We start from the raw sequence: 22,374 nt of genomic DNA on the forward strand, positions 1-22,374 counted from the left end.
GAGATGCAAGCTCACTGCCATGGCTTATGTTTGTCACATCTTGCTTTCTGTGCCCGGCATGCGTGTGACAGCAGCACGGTTTGCTTGGGTTTGTTAAAGGGAGGGGATTGTCTTCTTGTGGTTTTAGTTTTGTTTGGTTTTGCTGAGTGCATTTCCCACATGTGCTCTAACAGCAGCGTACCTCTCAACTTTCCACAGAGACAGTGTTAGCCCTTTTCTTACATCCTCCTGAAGGTGGAATTCAGGGACAGGGAGGAGAAAGCAATACCTTGAAAGAAAACCTTTGTGTGACAAATGTGGTCAGCAAAAAATGGTACTGTAATTGATGTACGTTCTGCTTTTCCTGCGTGTAAACACAGCAGAGAGACCCATGTCCCTTACTGTTCTGTTTACATACTTGCAGTTTCTCTGTGTGTCAGCATACCAACCATGAACGTTAGTAATTAGATATTCTACTCTTTTTCTTCAACACCGTGAGAGTTGAGAGGTACAAGAGATTCAGGTGTTTCAATTTACTGACATTATTGTTGCACTATGAAGAATGCTACTAACATTCACCAGATCCACCGTGTTGCTTTCAGTGAATGGACAGTGGTTTTCAGTGGGCACTTTGGACATGGTTGGTTTGATGCATTTGTATGTTGTTACTGGAGGAAAATGTTTTGTGGTGTGTTGTCATGGCACCTTTTAAAGTATTTCCAGAAAGCCTTTATTTTTTCCTCTTTGAAGCGGCTCTTCATTCTCCAACCAGAGACAATGTTTTAAAAGATGAACTCTCAGGGAAAATCATTACTGAAAGTAAAATATTCAGGGACTGCCTGAGTGCAGTTGCAGGTAGCTGTGAAATGTCCTTTCCTGTGCAGCAGGGCGAGCTCATGAAAATGCACTACACTGGGTGTTCGGCTGAGCTGTTGCGAGCCCTCAGTCACCCACACATTGCACTGGGTAAGCCAGGATTTGTTGTGATGCGATGTCTTGAAATACAGCAATTCTTTGCATTTGCTGTAGCGGCTTGCACGGGTATTTGGAGGAGTGAGATCCTCAGTGCAGATTACGTCTGCCCTCAAAGGTCAGGTCCTTTCAAATGGATGAAAAAAGGGTGCTCGGCATGTCATCAGTCTGCACCAGTTCAGAAATGGTGTGAAATTGATTTCATATCCAGCCCTTCACGTATGGTCTGAGAATTGTTCTCCAGATCAGCAAAGCAGGTTGTTGATTTCCATTATCCTCATTCATATGTATGTGTATTGTGCAGAAAAAGGAGAAGGTTCTGCTGCTAAGGACATTTGATGCAAATAACAATATGAAGGTTAGAAAAATGGCCATGTTTTTACTCGCTCGCATATTCCAGCAGCATGACCCTAAAAGCACGGCCTTGTTCAATGAATTGCGTGCTGCTCTCCAGTTGTGTTTGTGCTCACTGTTGGTTCCAGAGAGTGCTTAGTTACTTGCAGAGCTGAATATAAAGCACAGTTCTCCGTGTGCTCGTGGAGTATATGAGGTAAGTTACAGAGCAGCTTTTGCTTTATGCATGAATCCATTTGTGCATTGTCAGATCATGCAATTTTAAACCCACTCGGCCAGGTTTTGTTCCCATTTTGCACATTAGGTATTGTCTTCATATGTAATCCCGTGGATTTCCTGGCATTAACTCAATATGAATAAGGGCATCAAATTCCAAGCCACCAACAGAAAGGATTTTTCTTTTGTAGAGAAAGGGTTAGAAGTCTGTGCTGCTGAAAAGAGATCACGCTGCTCTGGGCTTTCTTAATTTACGTTCTGTCCACTCATTGGAGCCTGAGTGCTCCACGTTTATTTCGGTGACAAGCTGTACTGGGAGATTGATATTCAATTACTGTGCCCTCACCCAAGGGCCTTAATTCCAGTATCGCCTGTAAAGCAAATTCAGCAGATATGGAACACATCATTCTGTTTGTGACCAGAAATGATGGAGCTACTGTCTGCAGAAATAAGTATCTCCCGTTTTCAAAGCGAACACTCTTGTATTAGTATTCCCTCCATTTTACAAGTATCAGCTAATACTCTCCTTGCCCAGTTTGAGCAATGGTGCTGCAATTGAAAGACTGCGGTAGTATTTTTCTTAAATAACATCTTTCAGTCTTTTAGTGCCTAAAGCGTGGATGAAACCTCCTCAGCTTTAATTCATTATTTTTTTTTAAGAATGGAATTAATGCCTTCTTTGGTGAAAGTATATTAAAAATATTAATAATAATGAGTGGAAAGCTATGATATATATTTTTCTAAGTTTTAGGGAGAGTATTACTCTCATTTGCTTCTTAATTAAAAATATCTGTGTCTTCTGAGCTATATAGAAACAGTTAGTTTGAGCTCTTAGGTAGATAATAGGCTTTATGGAAGGTATATTGATTACACATACAGTACCAGGAAATTATTGCATATGTTAGGGCCACTAAGATGATCAGAGGGCTGGAGCACTTCTATGAAGACAGGTTGAGGGAACTGGGCTTGTTGATCTTGGAGAAGGCTCCAAGGAGACCTCATTACAGCCTTCCAGTACTTGAAGGGTGCTTACAAACAGGAGGGGGATTGTCTTTTTCCATGGGCATACGGTGATAGGACAAGGGGGAATGGCTTTAAACTGAAAGAGGGGAGATATAGGTGAGATGTTAGGCAGAACTTCTTTACTCATATGATGGTGAGGCAGTAGACTAGAGAGGGCTTTGCCTCTGGAGACACTCAAGGCCTGTTTGGATGGGGCCCTGGGCAGCCTGAGCTGGTGGGTGGCAGCCCTGACCATGGCAGGGATTGGCGCTGGGTGATCTTTAATGTAACTTCCAACCCAAGCCATTCTGTGATTCATTGTTGTTTTCAACTGTTTGCTCCCTCGTGGAAGTTACTTCACCCCCCACCCCCAGCACTTAACCCTGATAAATTTTTGCTGCATCATTGCAGAAGGTTGCTCAGGTCATGTCTGCCACAGGAAAGGAGCTCAGAAGCCAAGGTGCCCCAGAGCAGGGACAGCCAGGCTCCAGCCTGAGCTGTGTACCCACAGACATGATAGCTGTCCACAGAGAATTCGCAGAAAACCTGTGAAACACTTCACTCTTCTGTGCAAGCAGGTGAGGAATTGTGAATCTAAATTAGACTGCTTTCCCAATCTGCCTCTGGTGCTTTTACAAGGGAGCCTAAGGTAAGAAAGAAGGACTTTCATCTTTTTATTTTGTGTTGCAAAGCTGCTCCGGGGCTGGTGGCATCATTAGCGCTAACATAGTTCAGCAGTAAACACCTCTCCCCCAGACAGCAAAATGCAAAGCAGTGGCAGGTCTTTAAAAAGAGCAGACTCGAGGCACGGTAGATGCTAGTGAATAAATACAGAAGCACCTGATGTAACCGTAGTGGAAGGCTTAATTTTGGCTGCTGCAGAGCAAACAATGTCACAAGGGGGCAGTGAGCTCAGAGCCAGTTTGAAGCCCCCCTCACCTCATTCTTCCTCCACCTCAGGGCAGCCTGGGGCACAGGGCTGGCAGGGACATGGGCAGCAGCTCCTGAGCCACCACCGCCCTGTGCTCTGCTGTTTTCATGTACATCCAAGCTGCTGGTGGGACAGTGATGCCCAGCTAAGGGTTGGCTGGTGCAACAGCTGGGGTACAGCCAAATTGTGTTCTCTTCTGGCTTATCCGCCCTTCCTGCGCTGTCCTGGGACCACAATGCCAAGGCTGATGGACTTTACAGTCCAGCTGTTCACATGAACTGCAGTCAGCAGTGGTTTATGATCATGCACTGAGCTGTAAACTCAGATGGCTTAGGAGGAGACGTGCAATTGTTCCGCTTTTGTGCAGAGGAAGTTATGACCCATGATACAGGCAGAACATGGAGAGGTACTCATGTCTGGTTAATCACCCAGCGTAATGCTGCACAGCTTTTGTGGAGGGAGAACAGATTTGAAGTGTGGTTATCTCAAAAATATGGCAGCAATTAACAGAGAAAAGAAAAAAGTACTAGTATACATGCCTGTAATTTTTATTTATGGAAAGAATAGCTTGGGATCTCTGCATCCATCGCGACCTGTGTCTGAACAATTGAGCAATTTGAACCTGCTGTGCCAGATTTCTGAAAAACTTGCTTATATTTTCTTTTGATTTAAGTAAGTTATTCTTCCTAGACCTAGACTTTTCCTATAAAATCAGCTCGCTTTTGTTACCTTTACAGCTGTGTGTCTGACAGAACAAAACAGTATTAAGTAGTACTGGATTTTTCTGAAGATGGGCTTTAGCAGTTTGGTTGCAGTTTCTGAGCTGGAAATGAGTGGCCTTGGAGTCCCAGAAAGGTCTGGTATTGATTCACTGTGAATCTGAATGAGTGCTTGTGAACCCTCAAGTAATGTCTGCTCCCTCTACAGGTTTCCTGATAACAGCCCCCAGCACCTTCCTGCCCCACGTCTGTAGCATGCTGCAGGCAAGGAAGAACAGTATTTAAAGCCAGAGGTTGCTTGACAGGAGCTTCCAGAGTCAGTATGTTTGTAGGATGATGTAGAATAGTCCGTTTATACCATGTTTATAATGGTACCATTTGCTAAAAACATACCTAAGCATATCAGAGCTTCATATAAGTAGAGCAGACCAGTGACAGTTATGTTTCAGTTTACCAGAGGATCTCCAGTCCAAAATTATTGCTTTCCTATGACTCTGTCAAATGTTCTCCTTCCTAGATTGATCTCAGCCAGAGGGATTGCACTGTAATAGGAGTAAATGAAGATTAAGGGCCATTACTACAATTGCTTCTGAAAGTTTGTGCTAGCATTTAATTACAGCCTGCCTGGTGCAAGAAATATTATCCCTTACATCTAAGCTGTGTTTTGACCAAAACTCGGCAGGAATTTTTCATACGCTGTTCCTTGACGTGCTTATGAGCTAATGACAAGTTCTTGCATAGGATTAGGGGGAGGACTGTACATTAATGTTTTTTATATGAAATTAATGTGATGCATCTCTTTTTTTCTGTACCTTAGTGCATGAAGGGAGATGTCATCACTTTAGAACCAAGTAGAACAGCTCATTCTGAAGTGGAAAGCTTGATGAGCATTTATTGCTTAGAACTACTTCAAAATTAGTGTGTATTTGAAGGTAAAAAGTGGTAGTAGCTCTCCAGAAGGAAACTTCCCTGGACATTTCTTAGGTCTTTTTTTTTTCCATTCTGTATATGCTGGTGAATATTAACTAATGTCATTCCAAGCTTCTGTGCACTGTAGGAATGCCAACAGTGTGTAATTATCACAGTATTTGAACATTTGGAAGAGAATGGTCTTTTCTTCCAGCTTGTGTTAGTGAGCGTGATTTATCCCACAAGAAAGGATTGCTCTTGTTAAAGACAACAGCTGTGTCAGGAGGGACAGGAGCAGCCCTGTAGCTGGGCAGTGTTAACAGTCAGGCTTCTGCAGGGCACAGGCAATGAGTTGCATGAAAGATGCATCTTGGATATCCTGACTCCACTCAGGTGTTCCTTCTTCATAGACTGTGGTGAGGGCCCAGCATGCAGGTTAGCACAAAGCATTCCAGAGAAGCAGAGCCATGGGCAGACAGCATTGCTCCTTCAGTGCTCTCCCAGTGAAATACTCTACTGCAAGTACTCTCAGGGAGTAAATGAAACCCTTCAGGCCATAGCAACATGGAGTTTTATTGAGTAATGCTTCCCCTGTTAAACATTTTCTGGCACTCTGCTGCTTGGGGCCTTCAAGAGTTGGAGGTCACATGCACTTCTTCACATCTAAATAAATCTTTCTAACTCCTTTTTTAACTCATTTATATGTTTGGCCTTTACATCAGCCTGTGGCAGTGAGTTCAGTAATGTGATTATATGCTGTGTGGAATATAATTTCCTTCTGCTTCTTTTAAGACTTTCTGTCTGCTTGTTCCTCCATGTCCTTGCCAAAAAATCTTGAATTGGATGCTTATCCTTTAGGGTGTCTGAATCTCTGCTTTTCAGTCATACACTTTCAGGAAGGAGGCTCAAGGTGGGCTTCAGTTGCTTGAACCATGATCTCTGTCATTTGAGGTGTTTCAGGGGTGTTTCAGACAGTGGTAGAGGGCTGCAGAACTGCCACAGGGCTGAGAGGAGACCCAGCGTTTCCTGAACAGCAGCCAGAGACCAGCAGGGTGTGCCAAGTGCCTAAACTGACAACATTTGGCAGTTTAATCCCCTACCTTCATGTTCCCTTAGTCTCTAATTTTGTTGAAGCAATTTATTACTGCCGATAGGCGTTGTGACCTTTAGCTTTCCCTTGGTGAAATGAGTGTGAGAAGAAGTTACAGGTTTTGTCTTCAGAACTGTAGTCTGCATTGATTTGTCACTTTTGTGACAAATGTGTAGTTACTTGATAAGTGGGCATCTTAGTTCTGCTGGACTGCTGTCTGAAAGGCAGAGGACATTACAGAAACTATTACCGAAGAGACTGAGCAAACTGCAGTCATTTACTTTGTTCCAGCTATCAGTGCAACCATCCTGCTGGGACTTCTTGCCTTTAATGAAGTAGTTAATTACTGCTGATCTGTTCTCTATTTTTCTCCTTGATAGAACACTGAACGCTCAAACGCTTGCACCACAAGTTGGAAGGATTTTGGTGATATTGTTGGATGCAATCGTGGCTTTTGGTGCACATTTGTTACGATACGGTTTCCTCACTACTGGGGATTTTTGTTGGAACGCGGACATGTTGGCTTATTGTCAGTGTAGCTTACACTAGCTGTTCCAGCCAGTGCTGCTGTTAAGTGTTTCAGGAAACTGGCAGCTTTTGCTAATGGTGACATATGCTCATACAGGAGACTTTTGCAAACAGCACTCTGTAGCGTACCGTGCTGGGAATGATGGTGAACCGTTCCTGGAGAGCAACGCATCTGTACTTGGCCTTTTCCATGAGATGTTCTTCCTCATTTAACATCCTCTCCTTTGCCTTTCTTTTCCAGGCCACAATGTAGGGAGCCTTTTCCACATGGCAGATGACTTGGGAAGAGCGATGGAAACCTTAGTGACAGTGATGACTGACGACAAGGTGTTAGAATAGCAAGATGTGTTTTACAACTTCAGGCGTCCCGCATGGTTTTTATAATATTCATACTACAAAGAGGATTAGACTGTAAGAGTTTACAAGAAAACAAATCTATATTTTTGTGAAGGGTAGTGGTACTATACTGTAGATTTCAGTAGTTTCCTAAGTCTGTTTCTGTTTTGTTAACAATGGCAGGTTTTACACGTCTATGCAATTGTACAAAAATTATAAGAAAACTACATGTAAAATCTTGATAGCTGAATAACTTGCCATTTCTTTATATGGAACGCATTTCGGGTTGTTTAAAAAACAAAAACAAAAAAATTTATAACAGTTATAAAGAAAGATTGTAAACTAAAGTGTGCTTTATAAAAATAATTGTTTATAGAAATCCCCTTTAAAAAATACAAAAAAAAAAAAACATACAAAAAAAAAAACCAATCCTGAGGCAGTGCATTTGTTCAGTATCATTTCAGCTCTGCAGCTGCATCAGAGAGAGTTTCATGCTCTGTGTTCTTTTCCTGGCCTGTCAAAGAGAAGAGAAAAAAAAAAAAAAAAAGCATTTCCTGCAACGACACCAAAACGGCCAACTTCATATTTCTCATTTGGTTTTGTCTGAGGGCTGGCTTTAAAAAAAAAAACAACAAAAAACAACAAACCTCCTGGACTTCCAGTGAAGATAAGATGATAGTTATTTCACTTCTTTCCAATAAAATTAACGATGACATGAATCACACTAGTTGGCAATAATTAAATGAAAGAGCACATGACATGACAGAGCCTGCAAAAAATGAATGAGAATGAAAAAAACAGAAGAAAGAAGGAAAAAATTTAATGATGTCCAATACGCCAGCATTTCCTCTGCTGACTTAATCCCTGAATGTTTGTAGTGAAGGAACGTAGAATTGCCTTACCGGATGAAACCTTTGGACCTTACTGTCCGGTACTCTGCTGGCCGCAGCCAGCTCTTGTTGCTTCGGCAGAAGCTGCGTTTGGCTCTCCCACCCGCTGCCACCGTTAGCGTCACCTCGCTGCACACAAGAGAAGAAAGGGAGACGTTCCCTCCTGACCCCTCGCGGGATCAGCTTCTGACATGAAGCACAAGTGGGTTACTCACAGAGCACCTTTGCTTGTATGGCTTCCGACGCTGTTAACGAACGTAGAGCCACTTGATCCTCTGGGAAATAAAACCAGACCTTTCCACAATGTCTGTCTCAGCCCTGCTAGAGCAGCTGGTCCCAAGGAGCTGTAATGCAGCAAGCAACCTTTGAGGAAGGCTGTAGAAGAGTTACTGCTGTTCTTATTGGTGATCAGGTGAAGGTAGCCACACTGCTCCCCGAGATATTTATCTTCAAAACAAAGGCCCTGATGCTTTCTCCTTCCCCGTTTCCCTCTACAGGTAATACTGCACAATTAACAATAAAGTGAGAAAGAGAGAAACTGATAAAAAAACAGATTAGCCAGAGTTAGTGCAGCTCTTGAGAGGTAGGTTTGGGTATGAGGTGCTGTCAGCAAAAGCTTTACCACTTCATTATCTTAACCAGCTTTTAATTTTCTCTTAAATATAGAAACACACCATCTGACTTTATATGGCAAAGTAAAAATCTGTTACCTCTTCTTGTATGAAGTGTAATTAAACTTGGGGAAGATTTTATTTTGAATGCTAGTTAACATTGAACATGGCTAGTCATGCTATTTCTACCTCACTTTGGTTTTGTGGTGTTCCTGACAATTACGTACAGATATGTTACATCATCACCACTCGTCCATTGTGTGAACGGGTCTCATCATTTGAGTAAGAATGCTAATAATTCACAAAGAAATAAGTACAATCCCCCCAAACCTCTGCTTTAGTAATAAAGAGCTTTATTTAACACTTTATTGCAGTAGGAACCCCATGTAATTCTCGTGGTCTTCTTTACCAGAAGGTTTGGTCTGAGATCTGGGAAAGAGATGGGTTTCTTCTCATTTTTCCCCCTTATACCACCCCCCTCCACACCCCCGCCTCCCCCTTAAACCTTCTCTTCAGAAAACAAAAGGAGGAAAAAGGATTGCACGGTTGTTTTCATCAGGGTTTTGTTTTGTTTTGTTTTACTTTCTAGGTCTTAGTTTTGGAGTGAGTCTGTCAGAAATATTTAAAAAGTTGAAAGCTTTATCACTGCTTTTTTGAAGCATAATTTGGGAATTGTTTTCATATTCCTTATAACGACAAAGTATTAAACTGTAAAACATAATCAGTGTAATTGAATACATAAATACCATATGGCATGTTATTTCATTGTTACTCAGTACTGGTTTATTACTTGGATATCATAATATATTGTGTTTTAACACCAACACTGTAACATTTACTAATTATTTTTATAAACTTCTGTTTTACTGCATTTTTCACAACATATCAGATTTCACCAAATATATGCCTTACTATTGTACTATATACTGCTTTACTGTGTATATCAATAAAGCACGCAATTATGTTATAAAAGGTCTGATGTTTCTGTTCAGGCTCTCTCAGCACCCAGCCTGTTCCTCCCCCCCCTCCAGCAATGCCACCGCTGCGCTGCCAACTCCCCAGTGCCCTTCTGACCATGGCCATCTCCATGCCATGGGTGGCACTTGGGGTTTGCTTGGTAGAGGGAAAGAGGCTCTCCTGGCTTTGGTTTTTCTCCCCATTAGTATTTTGGATGGAGCAGAAGCCACATGAAGCACACAGGCTGTTTTAGGGGAGCAGCACATTCTGCTTTGCAGAGAGGGAGGTGGATGAAATTCTGTCCAATCCATGAGCAGTTTGGTACTGTGTAGCAGAAGCGAAGCTGAGGTTTGGTCATTTATCTGACGTGTACCAAACTCTTCTTCAGGGCTTTGGCAGGGGGGTGTTACCATCAGAGAGGCTGGTGGTGTATGTCCTGTCTCGCCTCTTAATCATAGAATATTCATAGAGTCATGGAATTACCCAGGTTGGAAAAGACCTTGAAGATCATCAAGTCCAACCGCAGCCTGACCAGTACCCTAACTCTAAAAACCCTCCACTAAATCATATCCTTGAGTACCGCATCCAAACGGCTCTTAAACACAACCAGGGATGGCTCCACTCTGTTGTACTGTGAGTCAGTCTTCGAGCTCTGCCTTTTGGAAGTAATACAACTGAAAACAAATAAAAACAAATTCCCTCGTTGTTAATTTGAAGAAATAAATATGCATCCCACATCTCTCTCAGATCTTAGTTGATCTGGATCCACTCCTACACACACATGAACAGGGGAGCCTCCCCTGTGTGTCACACAATCCACAGCACACGGCAGCCATCAGTGATGAGGTTGAACTGTGAGGAGCCTCCTGCTGAATGCAGTTAAGGGATGGGGGGGATGGTTTTCTCCCTGCCACTCGTACTGAGATTAGTTGCACATGAGAAGGTGCCATTGGGTTGTAAGCCTGCCCATGAGCCAGATGGGCAAGTAAATATCTAAATGAACCAGAAAGCTACAACAGGGCGTGAGAGTGAGAGAGAAGTGGTGCTTGGCCTCAGCAGCAGAAGCAGGGAAGGCAAACCCATGTGGGCCTGCCCCAATGTGCCTTTGCAGAGCCACAGCTGCTGCAGGCACCTGCAGGCCTCAGTTTTGCAGGCAGAATGCGGTGTGCTGACAGCCACCTCTCGCCTGGCCACATGGGGGGCACCTGGGGCACCTGGGCAAGGAGCAGCAGCCCTGGGTTATGGAGGTGACAGGGTTCCCTCATCCATCCCCACTGAGGCCACCATATCTTGTACCCTCTGTGTACCACAGTCGGGGGCAGTGGTGGTACATCACTTTCTGGCTGTCAGCCAGCACGTTGAATCCCCATGAGACCTCCCTCCCGGGCACAGAGTACTCTCAGTTCTCTGGGAGCTTGTTTCAGCTCAGAGCAAGCAGATCAGCTCATTAGGAAGAGCCGTAACTGCGAGACAGGTGGGGGTGCTCAGACCAGCTGAGGCTGGTGCAGCAATCCCTGCAAGCTGATACTTGCCACACTTCAGCACATACTTAGTTCTGAAAATCTGGTTAAAAAGCAGTTGTGGCTAAGGGAGGGCTGATATGTAAGGAAATCACAGAGCTGTGAAATTGAGCCATGAGGTTTCACAAATACACCACGCTGTCGTTTTAGCCTATGGCTTAAATCCTTACTTCTCACTAAACCAAGGTTCCTATGGCTAACAGTATGACAGGCTAAGGACTTCTTTCCATTGACTGAGCATTACAATGGACACACCATTTGTTTACTTGCCTGCACATGCCTTTTGCAAGCTGTGTCCAAGCAAATTCTCCCTATATAATGGCTTAAGCAATCCACTGTGTAATGTTCTTCCACTTCTCTCTTTCTCTGTAAAAGGAAAATAATCAGAAAATTATGTTAATTCCTTCAGCATTTCTGTATCTGTTTGCTTCCACATGCTCTACTTGAATCCAAACCAGCAACATGAAGTGTTAAACGAGTCAATTAAATCTCTATGAAATGAGAGGAGTGTTTGGCCCCTGGCACAAACCTGCTCAGTTTCTGCATGCCCTTCTGCCACAGTATTGCTGTCACCATGTCAGCTGCTGCCAAACACCACAGGCCACTCCTCAGCCTTCTTTTCCATACTCGGGAGGGCAAAGTTTCTTGCTCCCACATCAGCAGGACAAAAGCTCTTTATTCTTCTCTTGGAAGTTCTCTTGAGCAGCAGAGCCTCGAAGTGGTGTGACCAGCTGGGGAGCACTGCAGTGACAAAGCTCTTTGTCCAGTACTAGGCTGGGCACATGGGACAGGAGTCCTAGACTCACAAAATCACAGAATGGTTTGGGTTGGAAGGGACCTCAAAGCCCACCCAGCCCCAACCCCTGCTATGGGCAGGGCTGCCCCCCACCAGCTCAGGATGCCCAGGGCCCCATCCAACCTGGCCTGGAGCACCTGCAGGGATATGCAGTGGGACCACAAAGCATTTTGTGGGAATAGCAGTCAAGTGCTGTGGATATAGAGAGCTTTGAAAAGGTACATGCTTATACACTGGCAGTGTTAGAACACAAAGTGTGAGGTTAAAACATCAGCAGTACGTTCCACAATAAGATTATAGCCGTTTGATATCTAAAGATTTGCAGCTAAGCTTGCACTACTTAGAGATGCCCTTACTGATGATCCATGGCAGTGCTAATACATAATCAAAAATATCGTTATGAGAGGATTTTTACTTCTGCAGGAGGATAATTTTTAGTTGTGCTTCATTCACCAGACAAATGGTTTTATTTTAACACTGATAGAGGAAATGCTTTTTTTGCACAGAAGATTAATGGCCGTTGCCAGTATCATTCCCCACTGCACCCAGCAGAGAACGTCTAGATAAAGGCTGCAACCAGCTGCAGGTGATAAGGCATAAAACTGCTACCTTTTTTCCTACCAAAAACCAATACAAGCTTGGAAATTTCCAGTCCTGAGAAAATATTAGGAGCATTAGAATAAACACCATCTATCTGAGTCTACATACATATGTGAGCTCAGAGTCCTTTGCTGTGCTATGCCTGTTAATTGCTCCATCAAAACAAAAAAAATAAACCCAACCCACCAAACAAACCTGGGGTCATTTGTGTGGAGATTCCCACTGACACACCTGGCAGAGCCAGCCTGACACAGCTGCCTTGACAGAAGCTGATGAAGACATGAAGACACCACTGAGCTATGCCTCCATGGCAGGCCTTGCCCATCTTGCCAGGCTCTCTGCCTACTCCTCAGACACTGAGAACTGCCTTTGGCAGTGGGCTCATGGGTGTTTGTGCTCCATGGAGTCAAAGCACTGACTTCACCTGTGGCACTCAGGGCCTTGGGCATGAGACATGGATCCCACTTTGCCTCTCACCTAGGCTGGGCCCTGGCCCTGGCTTGGAGCTGGCTGCAAGCTCTGGGCTGATGCAGCCCTCAGAGGCACCATGTCTGGGGGCAGTGGCTGATGTGGAGCTGTTGCCATGGGCACCACAGCAGCAAAGAGCAATAACACTGAGACAGATGAAGGGGAAAAGGTCCAAATAGAGTATCTCTGTCCCACTGCAAATATGGCTTCCAGTTAACTGTGGTAATTACCTGTGAAAGAATAACACAACGATCCCACAGTTTAGAAGGAAGCCCCTTTAACAACACTCTGCAAGAGGCACGCTCGGTTTTGCCTGTAGTAAAGGGCCTTTTCTTCTTCTGTACAGGAAAAGAAATCTTGGCCATTAAGTAACCCCCATCCGTTATTACTAAGGCAGCTGTTTCATTATGGCATGCATTACTCCGTGTTATCTTTTCCACACTGTTAGCTGTTGTGCTCTGGTGGCCTTCCTGCCCCTTCCCCCCAGCCCTAATGGAAGTTTTCCATTTCCATGGGTAAGGGGACATTTGCTCAGCTCCAGTGCACTGGACTTGCCCTTAGCTCTTCTGACGTGGGCTGCAAAACTTACGGACACATTGTGTATGGCTATATGCAGGATGCTGGTGGGACCTATTGCTTCTACACAAGGTGAAGTTTCTAGCATTAAGAAACCTTGCTGCCTTTTCTTTGTGCATGGCTTTTAATTTAAGGATGCTACCTATGCTTGGAATTTCTTCACTGTGGGCAACAGAGAGATTGTGGAGTCTCCTTCTGTGGAGATATTCAATATCCACCTGGAAGTCCACCTATGCGACCTGTTGTAGGGCTCCTGCTTTAGCAGAGGGGTTGGACTCCATGATCTTTTAAGGTCCATTTCAACCCCTGTGGTTCTGTGATTCTGCTAACAGTTTCATTTACAAATGAAAGCCTGTCAAAGTCAGGGCTTTAAGTCTTCCCTTCATTCTGGCAGCAGTGTGAACAGTGCTTCTTTTGCTGGCATCACCGTGCATGTCCCTGCCCACCATTCCAGGATCTAGTAGCGCTACCAACACACACAAAGTGCCACTGTGAGCAAGTTTTCTTCAGTCAGATCACAAAAGGGTGGTAGCAAAGCATGAGGAGTGCAACGGTCTCAAGTACAGTGCAAAGGAGCTGCACCTCTGCATAATAACAGACTGTATCTGCATAACAAGTCCTTAGGGAAATACAGGATGCCATGAACCAGACTGTCACTTTAAAAACCCCAACATCCTGAGAGGTAGAGAAATACCTATATTTTGTGTGTGTATGTGTATTTCTGCAAATGCTACAGGTGGGATTCATTATCTGTAGCACATTAGGCTGTGACGTGGAGCAGAGATACAGGCTCATCCCCAAAATATCCCTCCCAGCTGATAAACTGCAGCAAGAAGATTTGAAGCTGAACAGCATGAAGGATAACCTACTTAGGACGAATATGTGCATGATGCTATCAGCATTACTGATGCAGTTACCAGAGCTCATGGAGGGCTTGAGGAAAGGGTTAATACATCAAGTCATCATTTACAGATGCACAAAGCATTGTGTAGAACAAAGTGACATTGTTCCCCCTAGGTTGGGCTTCTCCCTTAGCCCCAGGGTGCCCTCCTCCTTCCATGTAGTGGGAGTATCAGCATGGGAAACAGCAAATAAGGGATGCTTTGCACTGGAGTGGGTGCTGGAGGAGAGCTGGTGCACTGGATGGGGTAGATGACAGAGAAGATCAGGTCTATGTGTGGGTCCAGGCATTTTTGAAGATAATTCAAAGGTCAGGCAGGCAGTGGGGAGTTTTGTTTAGCACGTGCACCCACCGCAGAGGTTTCTTTAGGGCAGAAATGGTTGAATTTATGAAAGGCTCATGAGGAGCTTTCCTGGCTGAGGCCGGAGCACCAGCCGACTGCTGTTTTCCAAGGCAGCCTTTCATTAACGTGCAATTTCCTGATTCTCCTCTGAACTCAACTGAACTCTGCTAAGCTCTGATGAGCATCGTTTCTGTAAGCACAAACCAGCATCTTAATTTGGAACACTTGACTGTGCTGTGGGTTTCACTTCAGTTATTCTCCCAGGATGCGAAGCCCCACATTGTACGCTGCACTCCAGCAAAGGCACGAAACAGCAGAGAAAGGAGCAAAACATCCCTCGCCTGAAACTTCTCAGCTTCTGACAGACAAATCTAAAAGAAAAAAAGCTTTATAACTGTGGGAGCTAACAAACTGCCATGAAACACACTTGCTCCCACACACAGGTAATATCTCATACTGTGTCTAGGCACAACATCATGCTGTTCTGGTGTGTAAAACTATGACTGATCACGCTAAACATATCCACATATGATCATCGAACACCCCTGCACACAGGGAATATTCTCTTTAGTCACAGCTAAGCAAATAAATATTTCTCTCCGTGGCAGCACAAAGCTGCTGAGATCCGTAGGCAGCGCAGCTCTTTTACCACCCTTCAGTGATTGCATTGCAGTTCACGGAGCAGCTAGGGGCACGAATGTGTGTAGAAGCAGCAGGGGTCATATAGAAAAATATATATCTAATCAAACTTTTATTAACCCGTGCCCTTCCAGTTCTAAAGGACACGGTCAAACCAGTGATGATTTACAGCAACTGCAGCCTACTGAGTGAGGAGCAAATCGTTTGAAATTCACTCCTGACTTTCCGCAGGGGTTTTCACCACTTGTCAGTGTTTGCCAGATGCACTGGGCAGGTCTGTGACACTCCTTGGGCATGCAGCCGCTTGTTGTTTGCTCCTTCTAGAAACCTTTCTCGTGAAGCTGAGTGTTGTCTTGTCTTTAGCATTACTCTGTCTTTAAGCACATGTCACAGGCAAACACTGCACCTGCAAAACAGCACTTCCCCTCTCCAACTCTCAGCTGCCCTCACCCCAACACACACGGTGTCTAACCTGATGGAAAACCATCGTCAGTTCTGCACTCCACCCTACAAGTTCAGTGCTACTGAGCCTGTGAGATTGCCCAGGGAGGTGGTGGAATCTCCTTCTCTGGAGATATTCAAGACCCGCCTGGACGCCTACCTGTGTGACGTGGTGTAGGGAGCCTGCTTTGGCAGGGGGGTTGGACTCGATGATCTCTAGAGGTCCCTTCCAACCCCTACAATTCTGTGATTCTGTGAGATGCATGGCACAGACATGGCAGTGCACAAGGAAGGCTGTGAGGCCCAATGGCCACCTTGGGCACCAAACAGAGCACCATGTCCTGCTCGCCCACAGGCCCAGGTGCTTCCTGGGCTACCTAGCAGTTGGCTCTAGCTCTCGCACATGCAGCTGGATGAGCTAACTGCAGTGACTACAGTTAAGTTTGTTTGTTTGTTTTTAAATAGAACATTCACTCACATCTGGTTGAAAATTGAAAATCTTTTGCCCTTTTCAGGAGGCAGAGCAGTGGCTGGTTGGTGTGCATCAGTCAGATGTATCACACAACAAAGGCTTCTCTGTTACAGGCGGATGGAAGGAAGGGCAAAAAATCAAGTGTCCTTTCCTATTTTTCGCATCTCCCTCTGTGATGCTGATAGAAAAGAATCCAAACGTCTCCAGGCAGGCAGTGCCTATCTGCAGCAGGCAGGCAATTTCCGAACATATTACCAGCTCAGAGTCAATACAGAAATAGCAGTCCAGCATATCATCCAATTTTCAAATGTAAATAACCAGACCTCTTTTAATTTGGAAGGCTACTATAGGGAATAAAATGAACTCTGGAAAATGCGCACAGCAGTGACCGCTGTTCGCAGTGCATTACCTTCAGGTGTCTCTGTTATTTTTCCCCACTAGCAGCCATGTCACGGTGTGGAGAAGAAATGTCGGTCTTACGTGCAAGAAGAGCCTACACTGTTGGCCCGAGCGGCACCAACACCTCCACATCCAAGCCTGCATTGAAGCAATATACTCTGATACAGCAGTCATGTGCATAGCAAAAAGCAAGGAGTAGGGAAAGAGTAAGAAACCTCAAGAGAACCACTGGGGTAGCTGAGAGCAGAATTGTCCCTTTGCCTGCATGGCTGCTGTATGGCTGCTGAAGAGAGGCCTGTTGTGGTCTTGCTTCCAAGGGCACACCCTGCTTAAAGCACAGCCACCAGCACAAGGGCTGTGTTGTGATTCACTGCTAAAAAGAGAATGGGACAGGGCTGTGTAGCGCCTTCTCACGGTGGCTGGACTTAGTGGGTGTGCTTCTGTGGGTGCCCAGTCCAAAGCAAATGCTAGCAGCTCTTCTGCTGTGTCAGGATAGACTTGGCAGCAGGAAAGCGAATGACAAAACCAATCTGTTCAAAGGAGAAGGTTATTTCTGGTGTGGATTTGCCTGATTTCACTATGGGCTGCAGGAACAGGCAGGGCCAGTCCGGCTGAGTGAGGGCACACCAGGGCTCTTCATCCTACTTTGTGCTTTCCTTGTTGGCATTATGAATCATCGGTGAATATACAGCATGTTCAAGGGAGGGACATGCTGGAAGTGCTAAGCATCAGTCTGCCTCATGACAGCATTGCCAAGACATCTTTCAAACACTTTCCAAGCTATTAAAAATACTCTGGAAATGAAAGATAAATATCTACTGTAATGCCAAACACTCCCAGAGGTGAATCCAGTCTGGAGGTGGAGGTGAGATATGGCTGGTGAGGAGGTGTTGCTTTGGGAAGACACCGGTGATGCCACTCACACTGGCAGAGACCCTCTGAACCACAAAACTGTAAAACTGAGCCTTGTGAAAAAACTACAAAGTCTAAAACTAAAGACTAAAGATGGACTTCTTTCCCTAAAGGCTAGTCTGTGGTTTTTTGCTGTTGCTTTCTTCCCCTAGACTCATGAGAAATAAGCCAGAGACAGAAAGTAAAACCCCAGACAGAAATGATGGATGGCCTAAGATTTCTCATACACCCAGTGCCAGTGGAAAAGGGAGGGCCCTGCTGCTGCTGAAGAGGTGATGCAGAATGCTTGCACGCCATTTCAGAGGTGCAGGAGCCCCTTGTCTGCCACAGCAGCCTCAGTGGTGTCAGACCTGTGAGAGGCAAGGGATCAGCGCAGCCGCATCCCCAGCGCAACAAGGCAGGAAAGCCTGGGTGCTCCAACTCCGAGACTTGCTCTCACTTGCAGAGCAGGTTTTTCTTAGGACGAATGAAAGATAACAGAGAAAAAGAATAGTGCACAAAACTGGAAACTGTTAAATGTCTGCTCTTTTTCAGTCTTTATCTCTCATCTACATCCAGCGGTGTTTGGCCCTGCATGGTTTGACATGAGTCACAACAGCACGGTGCTGAGGTCCAGCCAAGATTAGCTGCTTTGTATAGCGTTGCACTACCTTGTGACTACTGATTCACTGCAGTAGAAATGATAGATTGTTTTACAGGAGGAAGAGAAAGGGATAATAAAATAAAAACACCCAACGGTACTTAAAACAGTGGATGTGCTCCACCTACTGGCTGGTAACAACAAAGTGAACCATGATAAAGGTGAGCGACCTTACAGAGCGCTTGATGTTGCCATCCTCTTTGCTTTTTAGGCTTAGAGGGCAGTCAGGGGGAGGGGAAAAAAAGGATGTGAAGGAAAAAAAGAGAGCGAGAGAAGATGAGGGATGCACGGCTAAAGAAAAGAAAGAAGATGCAGCTCTTCTGATCTTGTAAAAAGACACTTCAAGCGTATGTAAGCTTGCAGCAATCTTGGCAATGTACACGAATTTGATGTATTTCAAAATTCCCCATAAAGGAGAGCGCTCTGAATGCTGCACTGCATTGCTGATTGACGTCAGCAGAGTTTATAGCTAAGACAGCAGAGGACAGCTCCCAAACCACTCACTGCTGTCTTTGGTTGCCTCTGCCTTCCCCTCCAGGGCTTTGGGTCTGGGGAGGGAAGAGGGACAAATCCCAGGGGCTTGTGCATGAGGGTGCTCCCTCTCTGCACACTCCTTGCCAGTGATTGCAGCTGCTCCTGCTGCCTTCACAGCTGGAGTGGTTGCAAGTTTGTCATCCAGGCATGGATGTGAAGCAGACTGAAGGCAACGTGTTCAAAAGTGTGTGGTGTCCTTAAGTCCCTATTCTGATGTAAGAGTGCATATGATTTATATATTTAAGTGCCACCAGGCAGGTTGAAAATCAAATTCATGGCATTTCCTGGGCTTACCAGTGAGAGGACCAGGTTTGATGTCTTGTCAAGCCCATGGCACAGCTGCTGCTTGACATGGAGGGAAGAGGGGAGCCATCCAAGGACCCCCGTCAGCGAAGACGTGTGTGCACAGGATGCAGTCAGGGAAGGAGAGGAAAGAAGAAAGGGGAACTGCAGTCTTCACTCCAAATCCAGAAGAAAAAAAAATCAATTTTGCAAAACAGCACGTCTGCAGTGCTCTGGGGTGTGAAAGATACCTCTTAATCAGTACCTAGGCTTTGCTCCAGGAAAACACGAACCCTCAGCATTTAAAAGCTATGTCCTGATTCAGAAATAGATTTAAAATAAATAAATAAATAAATAAATAAATATAGTGTACACACATGGAAGATATTTTAACGTACTCTATATGCTTATAAATGCATACAGATATCGGGCTTATACACATGCATATGTATATGAACACACACAGATGCCAGGAAGCTCCTTTCAGCCAAGATCTCCTATCAAGCTCTTCAGTGCACGGCTGCACATACATGGGCAGCTGTTCCTGCCCTTGTACTGTCTGGTCGCATATTCTCTCCACGATAGTGTCACCCTAATGAAGACATATGGCCCCGGGGTGGCTGCTACTCTGCCCAGTCTACTTTGAGCATGGCCAGAGGAGCACTGCTCCATGTATGCCTGGCCATACTGACCTGTCTGAAGTCATTCAGATCCCCACCATCCTAGAAAGCCTTGTGCAAAGCAGTTGCCCAAAATGGTGCAGTGTTTGCAACAGACAGTTAAGTAACAACTGGTTAATGCAATAACAATATCACTTAATATCTCATGGGACAGTATCTGAATACGTGTCAGAGCTGTCCTGAATATCGATATTACCAGAGAGTTGTAATTTGTCTCTGCCTTTGCCTGCAGCTGCTCCTTTCTATTATTCTAGCAAATATTACAGAAATGCAGAAAAGCTACAGAAGAGTAGAAGGCTTTATGAAGTGCACTCCTGCTAGCATTTCCTTGTTATTAATCTAATCTACTCTTTCATCATTCTGCATCAAGATTGTCTTCTAAAACAAAATGTCTTCCCTCTTCACTTTGTGAGGAAGTGTGAGGCAGTGTTACGAACCTTTAATCAACCCTGTCTGCCAGCTTCAGCGCTGCCATGCTCATTTGTAATCAGAGTGAGGGTATGACACTGCTCAAGTATGTACAGAGTATGAAGGGGTTCAGGGCTGGAGGCTGGGGAGGAAGGGGTGGTCGTGGAGGGTGAAAGGACATAAGAGCAAAGTAGCTGTTTCTGATGTTTCATTCAACTTCATGCACCAGTGCACAGAGGGACACTGAGGGACATGGGGAGAGATATTTGAGAGATACTACTTCCAGTCAGAAAATGACCGTGCTGCATGTAAGTGTATCACAAGAGGTCAGGTAGGGGAGAAAAGGAACAAGGTCAAGTGGGGAATGGAATGGAAGAAAGCAGGGATGGGGACAATGCTTAGGCTTGGGTGTTCATAGAATCATAGAATCACAGAATGGCCCAGGTTGGAAGGGACACCTCAGAGACCATGAATCTCCATCCTCCCTGCCAGACAAGGCCACCAACATCCCCATTTACTAGACCTGGCTGCCTGGGGCCCCATTCAGCCTGGCCTTGAACCCCTCCAGGGATGGGGCATCCACGACCTCTCTGGGAAGCCTGTTCCAACAATGAGATGATAGAGATGCAGGTGGAGCAGACAGTGGAGCAAGGAAAGGAGTGACATGATAATGGGGAAGAGGAACAAAAACATGAAGAGAGAGAAAAACAAGAAAAGACCAAAATGAGCACAAAAAGAGAAGCTGTCCAGGCATCTTGCTGCACACCTCTCACTGGCGCTGGCCACCTCTGCCAGACAGTCTTTCTGTCCCCATCCAAGAACACATGGGGCCAGGAGCTACTGACAATAGAGCTGCAGCACCATAGATCCCTTCTTCTTTTTCCCAGCAAACCAGAAGGGCCTGAGTAGAAACAGGTGAGATTTTTGCTTCTTCCATGTTAGAGTTCCCCCTCCCTGTTCTTGGAGGCTTGGGATATTCCCCTCCCACTCCCTAAAAAAGGTAATCCTGTTGGTTAGGAAGCCTGGGAGGTTTCTAAGCCACCTATTTCTAACATGCCCTTCACTGCAGTAAGTGCATTTATTTATTTTCTTCTCACTTTATTAAAAGTGCAAACTCCAGTAGCCTTTTTGCATGACAAATCCCAGAGGCTGAAGAGCAATGTCTGTTTTCTTTGAACTCCCTTGAGGGGAAATACCTCCCTCTTCTGCTGTGTACATGAAATGGCTGATTACACATGAGTTAGTAGTCTGAACACCGAGGCATGCTGTATAAAAATCGTAATCCAAGGGCACAGAGATTGAGTGTTGCAAGCTATTAATGACTTTTTCTCATGGTTTCAGGCCAAAAATGTGATCTTAGTAATCTGTTAAGTAAAGGGGCTTTAGGACCTAGGCAAAAAATAGAATTCAAAGCTACTGATCACAAACGTGGTTTTTTTTCTGCAAAGAAAGCCAATATGCAGCACTAAGCAATAGCATGCTGATTTATGTTATGGCTTTCCTTTTTTTTTTTTTTTTTCTTCTTGTGAAGAGGTTTCAGCAGGGATTACAGCTTTGCTGTGTGGAACTATATTTTCCAGGTGAGTTGAAGCAGGATTTCTTTGAAGTCTGACAGCCTGTATCTAAGCCTTCCTCCATTTCAGATGGTATCTGTAGAGTTTGGAGTGCTTCCAGCAACAGCCCAACTCTGTCCCTTTCACACTCATGGATGCAGAGTGGACAGACTCACAGCAGCCAGCACTCAGCCTTGCATAGATGCGGGCATTAAGGGGCTGCTTGCCCCTGTGCAGCTGGGAACAAGACTGAGCCTTGCTGCCACTTGGGCACATGCACTCACACATGCACACACATGGATTTCTCAGGTGACCTCCAGGAAAATGGTCAGAAATCGAGTCTGATGTCAGAGTCACAGGACAGTCTGCACTGATTAAGTGCAGAGCATGGGCAGACAAGCACAGTGGCCAGCGACTTATATATGTACAACTTCTCCCTTTTATCCTTTTTCCCCTCTGTTTTTTCACATGTCCCTCCCCAAACCATCTTGATCCATCTCATCTCCAACCTCCAATTCCTCCTCCATGTCATGTACAATCCCAAGATGTTCTATTTTACATCCCATAGTGAGTCCTATCCTAGCCATCGAGAGCCGCATTCCAGTTGTGGGAATCATCCCACCATATTTTGGTGATGGCAACTAACATCATGGTTTTACCATAGCATGGGGGATTCCAGTTTCTCAACAGCATTTTATGATGATGAAAGCAACAGT

The 22,374-nt window shown here is 45.0% G+C and overlaps 1 protein-coding gene and 1 long non-coding RNA gene across 23 annotated transcripts in view; one reads left to right on the top strand and one right to left on the bottom strand.

Annotated features, from left to right (window-relative positions):
• Positions 1 to 9,509, top strand: part of DMD (dystrophin) — a 1,014,969-nt gene extending 1,005,460 nt beyond the window's left edge. For 12 of the 22 annotated variants that reach the window (XM_015884249.2, XM_015884262.2, XM_032449390.1 and 9 more), the window contains one exon: positions 6,942 to 7,024. Coding sequence is in view for 10 of the 22 variants with exons in the window: in XM_015884195.2 (XP_015739681.2) it covers positions 6,942 to 7,039 (98 nt within the window). In the remaining 12 variants the exon portion in view is untranslated. Of the gene's footprint in view, positions 1 to 6,941 lie in introns of all 22 variants that reach the window. The other 10 variants (XM_032449414.1, XM_015884255.2, XM_015884195.2 and 7 more) reach the window with 2 other exon arrangements.
• LOC116652415 lies at positions 182 to 6,942 on the bottom strand. The gene is made up of 2 exons (XR_004305411.1): positions 5,079 to 6,942; positions 182 to 5,039 (listed from the first exon to the last, which is right to left on the bottom strand). It is a non-coding gene; the product is annotated as an uncharacterized LOC116652415 (long non-coding RNA).
• Positions 9,510 to 22,374: the final 12,865 nt, after the last annotated feature.

This window comes from Coturnix japonica, chromosome 1, assembly GCF_001577835.2.
Source record: "Coturnix japonica isolate 7356 chromosome 1, Coturnix japonica 2.1, whole genome shotgun sequence".
Lineage (NCBI taxonomy): Eukaryota > Metazoa > Chordata > Aves > Galliformes > Phasianidae > Coturnix > Coturnix japonica.